Source organism: Lepisosteus platostomus, chromosome 22 (assembly GCF_059453375.1).
Source record: "Lepisosteus platostomus isolate fLepPlt1 chromosome 22, fLepPlt1.hap1, whole genome shotgun sequence".
Taxonomy (NCBI): Eukaryota; Metazoa; Chordata; class Actinopteri; order Semionotiformes; family Lepisosteidae; genus Lepisosteus; species Lepisosteus platostomus.
In genome coordinates, this window is record NC_142632.1 from 17452317 (window position 1) to 17468862 (window position 16546).

Below are 16546 nucleotides of genomic sequence, written 5' to 3' on the forward strand. Positions count from 1 at the left end.
TGCATTATATTTGCAGTATAAAGGAAGTGTAATTAATTAGACATTTAAGAAATATTACACACAGCCTCTAGAACCGTTGCTGCTAGCAGCTTCTTGAATTGAGCACGTCTTTGAAAACCTTTTGCTTCGGGACTGAAATTCTGAGATTTGAAATCTGTGTCCTTTCTGCAGCGGTGAAATGTTTTGTTATTTGCGGAATTGTGTGGAAACTGTGGAACCGGCAGTCGTGGAGGAGACTTGTGTTGTCGCTCTCCTGTTCTCTGGCGTGCAGGCCGGTGTGCTGCAGGCTGGGGTGTAGCAACTTTGACCTCTAAGTCAGTGGGTTGGTGTTGATCACAGTGGCTGAGCACTTGTATGGCTGTGTGAGTTTTGGCTGATGCGTGAGTTCTTGCTGAATATGCATCTTAATAAGCATTTCTTCTTCAGTTTATTTCTTATTCAGTTCATGGCCGTGCACAATGTTTCAGCAGGTTGTCCATATAAATCCATACGGACTTTTCTAGACCTCGTGTGTCCAAATCCCAGGAAGGCTGCTTACTGGATGAGGGCAGACACACTGAGGGACTTTATTGCATTAATACAAACTTTATTATATGATTGCTCGTAAAGAAACATAAGGTTCTGGAGCGATTTGCACTGTGAACAGGGTCTGGATGTTCTCAGGTTCTACAGCCAGAGCTCGACTGTCAGGTTTTCTGCTTACATGAGCAAGGTCTGCTAACAGCAGGCACACAGTAATGGGCCAGATCCACCACTTGGAGAGACTGTGAAGGTGAAGATTTACAGCAATATGTTAAACAGTTCAGGTTAGCAATTTGTTGGCGAAGCAACGAAAATATCTGGGTAAGTAGTGTGCTGACTGTCTGAAGGCTCCGTTCTCTTCCTGCGGCTTCGGGGAAAAAAGTGTTTTATTTCCATGGGTGAGGTGGTTCTCCTGAGCAATAGGCTCACAATAGGCCAGCTGGACTGGACGATCGGAAGTGGACAGAGGACAAGTTGTCTGTGCACCCAGTGAATTTAGAGACGGCAGTTTGCTTTTTCTCACGGGGGATGCAGTTACTGTGCTGGAGAACAGTCTCAAAACACGGGTGTTTTGCTTTCTTTCCTTTCTCAAGCGTAACTTGGAAAGCAGCACTGGCTAAGTGTTGAGCAGTGTTTTCACACGGTGTTAGTGTTATGTGTGACAAGAACGAGGCTGACGTGCGGTTAGGAATAGTTCTCAAGTCTCGTCTCCCTTAATTATAAGCAGGGAACATGCCGTTGCTGAACTTGGCAGCCCAGAGGAAATAAATTAAATGTTGCTTTTGGCAAAATGTTTCATTGCGGTGCTACAATGGGTAGAACCAGAAGAATGCTGTTCTGTTTCCATATCCTTGTCTATTGTACTTGTTTGGAGTGGCTTCAAGGAAACTGTCTGGCTGTGTGCCCCAGCACTTCTTATTCCTAGATTCTTAAAACAGATCAGGGAGTCTCTCTCTCGTTTCTTCCGAAGAGGAGAAAATCATCAGTGTTACTATTCCCGTTTCACACTTGAGTCTGGGAATGGTGATGAGGAGGAACATCGTTTTCAGCTGAAGCGCCGTATGCTGGGCACGAGGATGAAGTATAAAGTCCCTGCCCCGGGTGGACAGCAGGACGCGGGATGGCTTTGGGGGCCAGCTCTTGGTCCTGTCACTTCTGCTGTAGCCTCCTGTGTGAGCTGCTGTGGGCTGGACAGTGGGCTCACTGCTATTCCACTGTGACCGGGGACACCACAGCAACGTCTCTGTGACCAGCAGCTTCTTACTGTATCGTGAGGGAGAAACAATGGGCTTCACCTCATCGTGCATAAGTTGTAGATTGGGAGGCCCAATCTATTTTTATTGTTTTTTCCCCATTTGCTCTACGCAGAGGGGTGAAATGGCATCCCTGCATAAGGTTGGGCAGTAATAGAAACCCCTAATAAAACCTAATGTCAGGGGATTCTTGAAGAGCCAATTAAAGGAAACTGCAAATATTTTTCGGTCTTTTAAGACTTCTTTCACCCCAGCCCTGCTACTTGATTCAAAAGGAATATCTTGCAGTGGCAAGGTTTGTTTTGTGTAGCGGCCTGGTAAAGCTGGGGTCCCCTCTGGCCCTGCACCCCTCGTCCCCAGCAGAGCAGGAGTCGAGCTGAGCTCCTGGCCCCTCGGCCCCATGCAGTAGTGCAGTCAGCGCCTGACTTATCTTCTGTCGCCGCTTGTTTTTCAACAGAGAACCCGGGCCAGAACCTGAACAGAGTGTTTCAGGAGGTTCCGAAGCGAAGAACCGGCTCCGAAGGCTCCTCGCGGCCAGGTCTGTTCTTTGCCCCATCGCTATCGTGGTTGCAGTGTGGTTGCAGTTGTGTCGTTGTTGTTGTGTAGCGTGTAGCGTGTAGCCACTGGTCCTTACTCTGTGCTTCTGGCCCGGAGTCCTGAAGAACGCGGGCGAGCGCGTGCGGCGCTGTAGGGAGTTAGGACACGGCGGCACAGCCCGGCCGCCCAGGCCCCTCGGGCCCGCGGTGCCGGCGGGCTGGAATTCACGGGCTCGGGGGCGGGGGGCGCTGACACGTCACGTCGGCGATAGTAACGAGCGGCGTTTCCTCAGACAGTGGTGGAAGAAAGTTCTTACGGTTAGCGTTAATTGCCATATGCAAGCGGATACAAAATCATCAACCTGTGAAAAAGCTCTTTATTTCTGTGATTAGACCTCAGACTATGCTGCTCGAACCGTTGCACCACACTGCTGACTGTGGAAATAGAGGGAGGAGGAATTACTGTTAAAGTCTTTCTGTTTCTTCGAGTTTATCCATATGATGTCTAATGAGCATGCTTACCTCTACCTTAATGAGCACCAGAAATTATATATATATGAATATTAGTGTTTAACTGTACTCTGATTTTTTTCTAATAGTACAATTAGTAAGTAAATAGAATAGAATACATTGGAAACGTAAGAGAAGTAAGTAACTGAGTTCTTAGGGTCTGTTTGAGGACAGGAGACCAGCTCCTCTGCCCCTTTCCTCCTATCAAGTGGCCTGGCAACAGCTTGTATTCGGACTTCAGCCCCATAGTGCAGTATTAATAGTGCAGTCAAGCACAAAATCTTTGTGGATTGCTGTGAAATTAGGTATTCTCCCTTAAAGGGTGATCAGTAATTGATTGGATTGCTAGTTAAGTATTTAGAAGAGCGTCTTGCTTGCAGTTGCTATGTGGCAAAGATCCATAGGTGGGATAAGTCTGCATTTTTAGGCAACGAGTACTGTGTTTAACGTGTGAGAAGCTGCAATTAAAATGTCAGAAAGCAAGTTACAGTATTTTGTGCTTTGTTTGGAAACCACAAAGATGGCTTTCAGAAGATAGTGCCTTGCAAAATTATTCATGCCATGACTTAACTTGCATCATGACTCTTTAAAAAAGGGTTTTAAATCTAAAATCTACACAATCTATTCTGAACCACTGGAGGTGAAAAATGCTGATAGTATGTAATTAAGTTAGAATTTTGAAGAAAATGAGAAGATTTTCATTTGTGTTAAGGATTCAGCCTCTTTGCTATGCAGCTCTAAGTCAGTTCAGGTGCAAGGCAATAATTCACAAGGTCACATAGTTAGTGTAACAGTCTCTGTGTGTAATCTGAGTGGTTAATGTGGCTTTAAAGTAAACCTGTCTCTGTAAATTCCCTCATTTCGCTATTGAGTTTCACGCCACAACTCACATAATGATATGACAAACCAACCTTGAAGATAAAGGAGTTTTTGAAACCATTTGGGGATAAAGTTGTAGAGAAGCACAGATCAGGAGAAGGTTACAAGAAGATTTCAAAGTCTCTGATTATCCCTTTGAGTACAATGTGTTACAGCACATTTACATGTGGTGGTGATCCTATCATTAACAAGTGGAATGTGTCACAGAGATGTTGGGGATGCTAACAGTGACTTGGAATAATTTATGGAGATCAAGGTCTGAGATGGGAGCAGCTGGGTAATTTGTCAGTTTTGAGTGGAAAGATCTCTACCAGGTTTACACAGTGAGATGAGGAACACTTGTCCAAAAACTCTCAGTAGGAGCTGCTGTCATAGGTGTTTCCACCAATTGCTGACTCTGGGAGCTAAACGCAGGCAGTCAGTAAATTCCACATTTTATGTTTTCTTTGCACATTTTGCTGACAATCAGCTTGCTTCACGTAAAATGCATTCAGCTTGACCTTTACAGTTTTGAATCAAAAAAGTTTATGTAGTTGATCTAAATGCGCCATTGACGGGAGACACTGTGAAATCACATTTTGGCTGTTTGTGCAGGATTTGGTTCAACCGAAGCCCTGGCAGACAATAACTATGACAAGGTGACAATAAAGCAGATTGTTTGTATTTTAGTTGTACTTGGAAATGTATAGAGATCACTAGAAATTCCATGTGGGTTTTTTGAAAAATGTCTTCAGCATTTTGCTGTGATGTCATCCTTCTACACTGTAATGTTAGCCAGAAAGCTTTTGGATGATTCTTAAATATTCTCTCCCAGACAAAATTCACTCTAGACATGAATATTGTTTATTAATGCGGCCCATTTATCATTGAGCAAACCTCCTGTTCTGTGGTTACTCCAGGAGAAGCTTGGGGAGACAACTGACCCCTTATCTGATGTTCAGAATTACTTCCAGGTCACCCCTCTGACCTCGTGATGTGTCCATACACTTGAGTGAATATGACCTTGTACAGTTACACTAGTCAAACAAAATAGTTCCTGAATTGTTTCCCCGCTGTGTTGTATGGTTTTAGTCAAAATACTGATTTCTCTCCTTAACTTTTCCCTGGGATAATCAGACTTATTAATTCAGCTCATTTCAAACTTCATTAATTAACAATTTCTCTGAGGAACCTATCCAGACTTTTGTCTTATTAATGAGCCACGTCTCAGGCATAATCCTGACTGATTAACTCCTATGGGCCTGTGTGCTACAGTATATCACAGGAGTTAAAGTGATAGACAGTCAGTGCTGTTGTCTACCATGGTCAGTGCTCCTGCCTCGACTGTAAGTCTCACAGCTTGCTTCTCTCATTTGACCCTCAGGACATGAGTAGACTCTGTTGGGCAAGTCTGACAGCCTTATTGAAGTAGTGACTTGGCATTTATGCGAGGTGAACTTTTTTTAATGTGGTTCTACACATGGAAATCATGAAGGAGCTTCAAAGTCATTGTGAAATTATTTTTCCTCTCAAATTCCCTTGGCCATTACTACTTTAGCTTGAACGTGGTCTTGCACATGGATTTATAATGCTTGAGAATAATGCTAAATCCCACAGCGGCTGTTCCGCTAGATCTCCTTCTCTGACACCCGACGTAGTCTGTGCGCTTTTGGACCAGCGGAGAGGATCCCTCTCAGAGACAGCCACCCCTTCACCCCCACCTCCAGCTGGGCTCTAACTGGGCTCATCTCTCCTCAGGCAACATCACCACTAGGATCAGGACCCCGGAGAGCGGCTCCGACGAAGCCATCAAGTCCATCCTAGAGCAGGCCAAGAGGGAGCTACAGGTGCAGAAAGCAGGTGAGGAGCCTGGCACCCGTGTCTTTTATCCCTCACGAGCGTCAAATCGGTTACGTTCATCCCATGCACTGCCGCTTTGAACCCTGACGAATTATTGGGCAGCTCCTTAAACAGTATGATCACATTGTACTACAACACTCTGCTGCCTGTGTTCTAGATATCGGACTTCTCAGGCAGTACATATAGTGGGCAAATAAATGGAAACACCTGGGTAAATGAGGGACACCAAGTTTATAGAAAGCCGGGGAAGCTTGCTCTGTCCTTTCCACACAGGCATGGCTCACGCCTTAACTGAGAAGATGACATCCCAGCATGCTTAAGGTCACATACAAAAATGCTGGACAGGCCCGGTTTCCTATACTTAAGGCTAGCATGGTGAAAGGTGATAGACACACAGATCTGAACGCATTTGAGCCTTTATGCAATATGGTAGATTGACACCATAGACCACATTTTGTGATTTACCTCAACAAAAGAATTTAGTTTTCACTCCACTGCTCCTTAAAATGTTCTGATCTGATGACAGTTAAACACTGTACAATATGTGAGGCAACTATCCCACTTCTATTGGACCATCTCAATTACAGTACTGCTGCAGGAGTCAGATTTAATACTTACTATTGTGTGTAAATGGGCAGACTTTCAGTTCCTATTGTTACTTTTAGGGTCTAATTATTAAATACTTCACTGACGTCAATAAAGAATGTCAGAGCCTGAAGTAACTAAATTCTTATACGATGCTGGTGAAATCTGCAAGTCATCAGATTCAGGCAAGTGTTTTGTAAGAATGTTACTAGCCATGGTGTCTGGTCTTAATAAAGAGTAGTGAAACATTTTAAGAACATTTAGTTTAGCATAATAACAAAAAGAGTGTTCCTGCGATTACAATTTGTTCATGGAAAAGGTCAAGAAAGAAAGTCCAGTACTAGTAACATGCACATAGGGCTGAGCTACCTTAAATACTGCGCAGACTGAATCAGCTGCTGGGGTACTCGATGTCCTGATCACCTGTCACCTGCTGGCACATGGAAGTCTTTGACACTGAGAGTACAGTGTTTAGTTCATATTTAGAAGCATATCTGGATGTCCGTATAAGTGTGGAAGAAGAGTGTTTATCGCTCATTTTTGTGCATTCTGGGAAACCTTGCAGCAGTTAGAGGAATTAGCGTCTCACACTACAGGGTGACTGATACCTGTGTCATCGCAGTTTGACCAGCACTCTGGTGAGCTCTTAGGCAGTAGGTGGCATGACTGACAGACTCCTCTCCTTCCTCTGCAGCAGAGCCCCCCCCCCCTCAAAACTCCAGCGGGGTGCCGGGGGGCAGCGGCAGCAGCTCGGATGAGGCTATCCGCTCCATCCTGGAACAGGCCCGCCGAGAGATGGAGGCCCAGCAGGTGGCCCTGGAGCCGGTCCTCAAGGCCAGCTCTCTCTCCCAGTCGGAGCTCTCCCTGCTGTCTCCCAAGCTGCTGGCCTCTCACTCCTTGACCGCCATCCAAGGCTTCTCTCCCCTGGCTCTGTCGCTGAAGAAGCCCCCCGTCTCCGCCTCCTCCGCGCTCCTCGACTTCCACTCCTCCGCCATGAAGAAGGAGAGCGGCGAGTCGCCCATCCCGGAGGCGCAGGGCGCGGCCGACGGGGGCTCCAAGCCGGGCCGCACCGCCGAGGGCGCTCGGGGCGGGGTTCCCTGGCGAGAGCAGTGGTGGAACACCGTGCACTCGGAGCGGCGCGGGGCGCCCACCCCGGGGGCCGAGGACAGCCGCAGCCAGGAGGACAGCAAGGAGGTAACAGCGCGCCGGGCGGCAAGCCCCCCGCCTCTGCGCTCAGACCCCAGGCGCCGTTAAAGGCTCTGGGCTCTGCAGCTGGTCGGCGTTGAACCACTCGTGCACCACACCACAGAAAACTGAGATCGCAAAAGGCCCAGCTGTGGCTGTTCAGTACTTCTAAGAGGGCTAAAGAACACAACAGCTGTTTAAGATGCATTTGTTTTGAAACAGGTTAGTTGTATAAAGGCATGAACTGGAGTATCTTAGTCAATGTGTTTGCTTAAATAGCTGAGGTAGTTTGTAGATGTGTATGGGGTCTTGTGTGTCAAAATTCTTTTTCCACAAATTCCCTTATTTTATCCCAGACTGGAGTTCAAGACCCCATATTGAAATTTGTAGCTTCTGACCTCAGTCTGGGAATTTAGGTTGTTAGTGTGCCGTCTTGCATTGTGCATTGTGCAGCGTGCTATAATTAAGGCAGTAGTCTTTTAAAATCCAAGCAGCGATGCCCAAGATACCACTCGCGGGTGAAAGTGAGTACTGCTTTTATGTCACCTTGACTGAGGGGTCTCCAGGAGGAACACCCTTCCACTTTCACTGTACTCTGGGTTTTCATCTGGTACAGCTCAGTTTCCCCCCCTGGGAGCCGGGGTCTGTACTTCTGAGACTTGGACTTCTTGACAGTAGGAACTTGGCTGGGTAGGGTGGTGAGTGACGTTCTTGAGCGGAAAGCGGCGGCTGCTGTGTTCATTCCAGCTTTCCCAGCCTTGTCTAAATTTCTCATCTCTCCGCGAAGTTGAATACACAAGAAGTCCATAGTGTTGTGAAGATCTCTGTCCTTGTAGACTCAGACATAGGATGATTTTGTTTTTCCTTCTTAAACCGTCAAAAACGATCGAACGCTTAAGGCAGAAATGGAAGAGGACACCCTGGCCAGCAGAGCAGGCTGAGCCAGCACATGACATCCAGGATAGCCTCATGGTGAAGACCTCCCACACCCCCTCCTGCTCGGCCACCCTGTCACAACCATGTCTTCCGCTCCGGCTGTGAAAGAAAATCAGAACCAGGAGTGATTCCGCTCCGAGAGGATCGGGTTTCAACACCCAGTACCTGTTTGTAAAGACAGTGCTGCAGTCTGTCTGCCTGCCTGATGTCTCACTCTGATATTCAGATGCTTTTACTATCTGTTCTTATCTAGAGTGCAACCCACCCAGGACCAGCGCTGTGATGAAACTCTGCACAGGCAGGCACAGCGATAATTTATACATCTGCGAAAGGGCTAAGGGGTGGTCCAGTGAGTAAGGGAAAGGGCTTGTTATCAGGAGGTGCAAGCTCCAGCTTTTCCACTGACTCACCGTCTCCTTAGTAAGATGCTGAGTCTCCTTATGCGCTGTTCTTCAGGTGAAGTCACGTCAAGGTCCTGTTCTCCCAGTCTCTCTGCGGCGGCAGATGTCAAAGCTCCAGTTCATCCCCCAAATCCCTAATTCCCGTCTGGATTTTGCAATTGGGATCACAGCATCTGCTTAACGATCAGTTATCATTCTCGTTGTTATTATTACAGCTGAGATGTGTAGATGGATCTGTCCAGCAGCCCCAGTTGTACAGCGTGTGATTGACTGTGCCTCTCTGTGTCTCTGTGTGCTAGAAGCCTCCCCGGTCGGCCGGCTCCTCAGCCGCCCCCACCTCCTCCTCGGACTACTGGAAGGACTGGCCGAGCGCCGAGTCTCCGTACTCGCAGGGCTCGGAGCTGAGCATGCAGGGCCCCAGCCGCAGTGAGACCCCCCAGAGCAGCCCCCTGCCCTCCTCGCCGCTGCTGCCCCAGGCCAAGCCCGCCAAGCCGGTGGTGCCCCCACTCACCCCCGAGCAGTACGAGTTCTACATGTACCAGGAGGTGGACACCATCGAGCTCACGCGCCAGGTCAAGGAGAAGCTGGCCAAGAACGGCATCTGTCAGCGCATCTTTGGAGAAAAGGTCGGCGGGCATCGCAATGTGTGTCACTCTCTAACCCCCCCACAGCTACCCCTCCCTTGCGAACATAAGCGTGTGAATTCATCCGTGCCCACTGCCAGTGAGCAGAGCGGAGGTCGGCACGTGTTTACTGGCGCCACCGTCAGGATCGGCTCCTCTTTACACTCCAGCCCTTAAGCTCGTGGTTTTCATGAGGTGTTCAGCCCAAGATGATCCAGGCCGAATCGCTCTGTGCGGTTCAGCGATGTGGAGAAACACCCGAACCCCTGGCCATCTCCTCCCTCTGCATCCCAAAGAAGTCTTTTCGCCCTTCATCCCTAGCCAAAATCAACAACTGGGATATTGTTTGCTGGAACTGTTCCACCTCACGGTGTCTAGGACTCTGCTTTGCGGCCCGGGACCCATTTTAATAAGATAAGAAAGGTCTTTCGTGAAATCAGACCGGCAACCAAGCTTTCCCAGGCTTCAAGGATTCATTTTGCCATCTTTATGTTGGCTTGGTTAGAATCCATCAAATCTATTAAGAAGCATTTTCTAAGACATCGAAGTGTTCGATGGTGTAAGAAAGTCAAATGCAGTCATGCCAATGAAGTGAACTCAACCTTGAAGTTCTACAGTTGTGGGGAAGGACAGCACAAGGATTTTCATAGCTTAGATAATTTACAGGCACAACTACAGGGTCAGCATAGTGGAAGAGATTTTTCAGTCTAGAATAGTTTTACTCACACCAGACTCGATGTCATCTCTGTTCTAAAGCCTGTGTCTGGGCAGCAGACCACTCTGTTCTTCATGTTGCTTCAGTCTTCCCATGTACAAAGTGACTGACAAGCTTGTTTCCCAGCTTGAGTAAATGAAGTTCAAATCAAAGTGGATTCACAAGGAGAACTGTGTGTTGTGTGCATGTCAGTCCTTGCATGTCAACATGTGCCCGTGGTTTTCAGATGTGACCACTGTGTACTGCATGGAATGCAATAAGGGCAGTTTTGAATTGGTTTAAGCAAGATAATTCAGTTCTGCAGCTAAGGTATGCACAAACCCCAGGTGCAATTCTCATTAATTTACACACTTTTGTAGTTCCTTTGCAGCTATAAAGTAATATAAATGGATAATTCACAAAATCATCAAGCTCTTCTAGCGAGTGTGTGTTGGACAGAGCTCTCTGTCAGTCTCTCAGTCTGTGTGGTTCCCCAAGTGGCTGTGTCCCCGGCGAGTGACGCCCCCGTCTGCTGTCCTGTTCCCCGCAGGTGCTGGGCCTGTCCCAGGGGAGTGTGAGCGACATGCTGTCCCGGCCCAAGCCCTGGAGCAAGCTGACCCAGAAGGGCCGCGAGCCCTTCATCCGCATGCAGCTGTGGCTGAACGGGGAACTGGGCCAGAACGTGCTTCCTCTGCAGGGCCAGCCGCAAGGTAGGCCTGACCGGGCTGCACCGGCAAAACTGTCGTGTCTGCAGCTTCACTTTTCCAGAGGCAGGCTGTTGGAACCAGTGAAATGGAGTCCCTAAACGTCGCACATGTTTGTCTTGAGTGCCATTGGGTAGGCCAGGTTGGGACCCACCCAGGCTATACTGACCTGTGAGTTGTACTGTATTATGCAAAAGACACCGTGCCGTTTGTAGCAGTGAACCATTTTGTCCATCTTGATTATCCGGTTGCTTAGTAACTAATCAATGCAAGGCTTTTACCTACAGTAGCCTTTTCCTGAAGGGCCACCGAGAGCCAGGTTCAAGCGCCTGGGGCATGACTCTTAGCATGCTGTCTTGATTCTCCCACATGTCATGCATTCATGCCAGGGCTTCTTGCTTCATGTGAGTTTTCATGCCATTGAGTAGGAACCTGGCAGTACACTGAAGGCCTCTGTGTATCCTCAGCAGTCCATATCTGCCAGCTGGATGCTTTTTGGCCTTAGTGCCCAGTTTCCACTCTTTCCACCAGTTTTCTGAAGGGGTGGTGCTCTGGCTGTCTGCAGTGTGCTGGGGATTCCCAGAGCTTGTGCGAGAGAGTGTTCCCAGTGTCCAGCTGTCCCCTGTGGGCGTCTGGCCAACAGAGGAGCAGGGGGCCATGTCCCAGCCTTCCACACTCCGTACTTCCATACTTCGCCTTGTTGCTTCAGTGTGTTCAGATAATGAGCCAGAGAGAGAGATGCTCCCCTTGGCTGGGAAACACTCTCATTGTCTTCATTTTCCTGACCCTTCCAGTCGGCGCTTCTATTTTCCTACTAGTTCTACTGTATTGAATCCGATTTCAGGTAGTTTTCAAGTCTGTATCTGAACATGCTCATACCTTTATGATCACTTTCTGCATTTCTGACCTTTTTTTAAGATGGTGAAAAAATAATACTGCCATTAAAAGAGAGCCTCAAAAATGAAGTGAAAAGATCTGGCATATCTACATGTCTGTGTTATTAGCTTTTCAGGTTGTCTGTACAGAATGCAGCACTGGTTTTGCATTTCCACTGCTGTTTTCTAGTATCAACACACTAGATTTCATACAGCAATTCCATGTCCTGTTAATGTTTTTGTGGGGAGCTGGTTCAGTGTAGTTCAGTGTTATAATGTGCAAGAAATTGCATCTCTAGAAGTCTGAAGCAGAAGAAAGCCCCGTCTGGGACAAGCAGGGTTTAGGCTTGTGTGTCAGGACTCTCGGGGATGAGATTCATTTTGGGTTGTTTTATCGATCCTTGCCAAGTGTTATAGATCACTGGTGTTCATTATTCCTGTTTAGAGTAACTCTAAGCAGTACATTGTCACTGTGCATTTGCTTGTTTTTATTGTACTGTAGCTAGAGGACATTTCACACTTATAATGGTACTGTATGTGTGTTTAAATGCAAGCCCTCATTGAAAAAATGGTCTTGTCTTGTTACTGTTATTTCTTTACGGAAGGCAGTGTTAATTTTATTGGCTGAATTACTGGGCTTCATTAGCTGAATTGAATGATCTAGAGAGGAGTGTACAACCTCAGGGATAGAGACACGGACGATTGATTGACGGCAGACAGGTTTAAGAACAGTACAATGCAGTGTGAGCACGAAGATATCTGCAGCACATCACATTAAGACCATTGTAGTGTGTATTTTGTGTAAAACGGAGATCTCGCCACACATTGCTATGATTCCTTCAGAACGTTACAGCTGCATGGAACCCTTTAGTGACATTGAGCAATGATGGGTAATTGTAATGATCCAATTAGGTCAGGGGCACGCTGAGACTGAGTGGATCTGGTCTTTGTTGTCTCGGATTCAGGCCTCAGACTGTGTTTGTGAATGTGAGAATGGAGCCCTGTGCTGTGTAATTTATTGAAGAGGGAAAGACGAGAGCAGGAGGGGAGGAGGTTCCTGGTTGACTCCTCGGTGACACATGGCCGAGGTGGGAATGGTGTGCATTCCTTAGAGAGTGTCTGGCTGGAGCTCCAGATCGCTGCCCTTATAGATCAGAATCAACTGTGTGTTAACCTCCATCTGTAACGTGTGCTTGCTTGCTCACTGCTGGCTCGCAGTCAGTCAGGTTGCCCAGCTGACTGTGGTGAACAAAGGGCTGGCATAGGAACTTTCGAAGACGTGGGGCTCTGTCCTGATCTTTATAGGACAAGGGGGGTGAGAGGGGTTTGTTGTGGAGCAGCTGGAAGATGGGGATCAGGGGGGCTTTGCTGACGGGCGGTTTTAGGATAGGGGGAGTCAGGGGCCTTCTCTTTTTTCCCCAGTGTTATCCTCAGTCAGACCTGTTGAATCCTGTTTTAATTAGCTTTGGAAAGTTTGGAAATTTTGAACTACTTGTCCAGTTTGTATTCTTGGTTATCAGGAAGCTGACATCAGAGAGCCATTAAGCCAAGTAGTGGCTCAGTTAGAAAGCTGAAAAAAGCTATAGTTTGGGTTGTTGAGGAGCAGGACTGCAGAGCCCTGGTTCAGTCGGACAGAGAAGAACAGTCTCGGCCTTGCAATGTGGACATGGGCACTTCTCACATGCGGAGCTCAGACCCAGTTCACGGGAGAGGGCTGGGAGCCTTATCTCCCAATCCCAGCTCCGCCTTGCTGAGGGACAGGGCACAGCTGGCACGACAGTCCAGGCTTCAGGCTTGCCCAGACATCGCCACGCACACACAAAACCACTCCTGCTCTGAGTGTGGGTATCACAAAGGATAAAAACAACCTGGCTGGACCCAGGCGACAGAGTTGGGGCCGTGTGCAGAGAGGTTAAGGCTGTTGTTCATTTGTCCTTTCACTTTTTATTTTGAATAGATGTTTAAAGAAAAAACAATAATTTTGTCCCTGCATCTAAGCACAGGTTTGTAATAAAGCTGAAAGCCAATGGCCCAGCAGGCCTTTGATGAATAAATATAAGAAGAATGAGGATTGCGGTGCAGGCTGCTTGCGAACGGTGCAAGGCCCTGGGGCCTTGTGCTGAGAGGGGAGCAGGGAGGAAGGAGGCTGGAGGGAGGAGGCGGCGCTGGGATCTCCCCTAGGGCCTTCCCAGAGCTGTTACAATCAATTACCGCATCATAACGCTGATGTATGATCGTTTCTGAGCTCCCTTCCCTGGACAGCGCCTGCATTCGGCCTCCCTGCTCACGCACCGCTGCCTGATTAATATGCAAATAATCGTCCGATCCCATGATGAATACGGAATAGGGAGCGCGCCTGCAACAGAAGCGCTGGGCCACGTGCGTGATGAATGGCTTTTACTCCCTGTCCTATATTAAGTACCCACTCTCAATAATTTTTATCGCAAATTAGGCGAAGCAATATATAGATTAAGAGGATGGCTTAACAGAAAAGGAGGATAGGAATTAATGGCTTTTAAAATGGGTCCGCAGCTTAAGAAGAAGTGTAAATGTCGGCTTGTTTAATCCGGGGCTGGGGAGAGTTTAAAAGGACATCATGTTCTTGTGATGGTTTTAATGCGCTGCTCTCATTAGCTCTGCAGACCAGTTTACATCTGGTGTTCGAATGGCACAATAAAGCAGGGTATTTAAACATGAAATACGCTCAAAACACAAATTTAACTAGGAGAAGGCCAAATATTGTTTTAAGTAATAGCTGTCATTTGACCCATTTGCAAGATTATCTCTTGGGCTGTGGTAATGGAGCAGCTTTATAGTCCTGTAATACATTTCTGGCATTGCAAATGATTCAGATTCACAGTCCAAGCCACACTCAGAGCAGTCAAAAAAAAATAATTGAGAAGGTATATAATGTTATATTCTTCATTTTCTGATGTCTGAGGGGCCTTTTTTGCATGCATTATGTTCTCTTCTTGTGTTTCTGTGAAACTTTGATGTCAGGAAACACATTGCAGCTCTTCTGCTAAGGGTAATTTCGTTCATCGCCTTTATGTTTTCAGATCAGGAGTATACGTTCTTGCGGGTATTTTACGGCCAGCTCTTGTAGAACTGGCCTGAAGGATAACCCCTGCTCCAGGGGGATGATCTCTGGAGGGCCAGGTGCTGGGAGAGCAGCTGTCCCGTTCCGAACAGTCCTGTCCCGTGCCTCCGTGCTCGCCAGTAATCCAGGAGTGCAGGAAGCGCGCCGCGGCTGGCCCCTGCTTCGCTGCTATCGCGCCAGAGACTGGAACAAGCCACCACAGGGACATCCGGGGAGGCAGAGGCCCCCCGGGGGGCGTGTTTAATGTGCAAAGAGATGGCGCTGCCCCCTCACAATGTCTGATTGCATTGTGGATGCCGTTCCTCGTGAATGCCAAGCATACCCTGCTAGGTGTTAGGTGTTGTGCCTTGAGGTGACAGCTTTTAATAAAAAAAAACGTAAAGGGCAGCTTCATTTTTCCTAGATTTTTCAGAGAAATAGTCAAAGCTCTCTGAAAAGCATACTGGTGTGAGAAACTAGACAGAAGACAGAAACCAATCAGCGTTTCCAAGCCCAAGTCCAAAAGAGCACCTCCCAGCCTGTTTACACTTGGTGCATCTTGGTCAGGAGCTGGGCTCCACAGTCTGCTGGAGCAGCGCGTTTCTTTTATTTCTTCTCTGTCACTCAGTTGCAAGAGTTTAACATGTTTCCAAAACCACTCCTTTAATTTGAGCCAAGGGAGGTGAACATAGACAGTTATAGCTCATGTGGAATCCATCAGGAATTAAACAGTTTGATAAAGCCTTAACGAGATAATCATGCTCGTTTGAAACTGCTCATTTCATTAGTGACTTAATATGTTAAGTATGTTGGAAGATCATTGCAGGCTATCCACAACACTCTCTTCGCCAGCTGTCTGGTTGCATTAGCAGGCCTTTTCTGCGTGTGCTGTGCGCCCCCTGTTGTCAAACCAGGTGCCTAGCGGTGAAATAGTTAACAGAGCTGTAGCTCCATTGTCGAGCATGGACCACTACCAGCTCGTTTACTAATTGCATCATCCTGATATTGTGGATGTAGTTTTTTCTGTTCGGCTTGTTTTTATGGCTAGTGGTAAAGGGTCTTATCTTTATCTTCGTTAGATGAAAGTACCATATAGAACAGAAAACTGAGGCTCACAAAGAGAGAATACATGGTTATAAAACAACACATGATGTTAAACGTTAAACACGGTGTTCATACCAGAGCGTGTTTCTGTCTTGTGAACATGCCGCCCTCCTTTGTCTCTGGAGTCATTCTTCCAGCACTGCCAGCCAGGTCACAAGTTGCTGCGTTATTTTCGGCGCAGCCCGTGCTCTCTCCTCTGCCTCGCCGCTGTTGCCATGAGATTGCTCTCTCGCAGGCTCCTCCGCCCCCCTCTGCCTGGAGCGGCCTTGTGAATTGCGGAGCTCTGGGTCGCTGGCACTGTGTCACGGGGCAACCTGTCTCTTCTGCTGCTGTGCTCGCGCCTCCTGCCCCGCCGCCAGTAAGAATGTCACCAGCCGGCGCGTCGCCCCTTGCTGAAGATGCAAGCTGACTGCCTCCCTCCCAGCTGTTCCCCCCCGGACGCAGCAGGCAGATAATCACAAGTGACGGCTGCCTCTGACCGCTCACTCTGGGGCTGCGGCGGCAGGCTGGCAGGGACAGAGCGCCTTCGTTTAGGAAAAGATTGTCCCTTTTTCTTCATTTGCTGCTGGTGGTGGTGGTTTTTCTTCCATATCATTTGAGGGTTATGAGCACATGACTGGAACTGTGAGCTGAGCTTGCGTTGGAAGCAAAGGGCCTGACTGGTCCCAGAATTGCACTGCAGTCAGTGTTGGAGCTCACGGAGCTGGCTAGGCAGAAAGCAAAGGTAGACGCACCCCTGAGTCCTGAATCTGACTTGTACACACCACAGCTGCAAGCTTTATGAGAGAATCCAGTAAATCTGGCCATGCCCATTTGCTTTT

General features: G+C 47.9%; 1 protein-coding gene across 7 annotated transcripts in view; it reads left to right on the forward strand.

The window, feature by feature from the left end:
• Nucleotides 1-16546, forward strand: part of cux1a (cut-like homeobox 1a) — a 170411-nt gene that overhangs the window by 128270 nt on the left and 25595 nt on the right. For 4 of the 7 annotated variants that reach the window (XM_088615795.1, XM_088615799.1, XM_088615797.1 and 1 more), the window contains 5 exons: nucleotides 2233-2313; nucleotides 5438-5539; nucleotides 6819-7318; nucleotides 8946-9272; nucleotides 10514-10673. In XM_088615795.1, the coding sequence (XP_088471921.1) occupies nucleotides 2233-2313; nucleotides 5438-5539; nucleotides 6819-7318; nucleotides 8946-9272; nucleotides 10514-10673 (1170 nt within the window). The remainder of the gene's footprint in view (nucleotides 1-2232; nucleotides 2314-5437; nucleotides 5540-6818; nucleotides 7319-8945; nucleotides 9273-10513; nucleotides 10674-16546) is intronic. The other 3 variants (XM_088615796.1, XM_088615800.1, XM_088615798.1) reach the window with 3 other exon arrangements.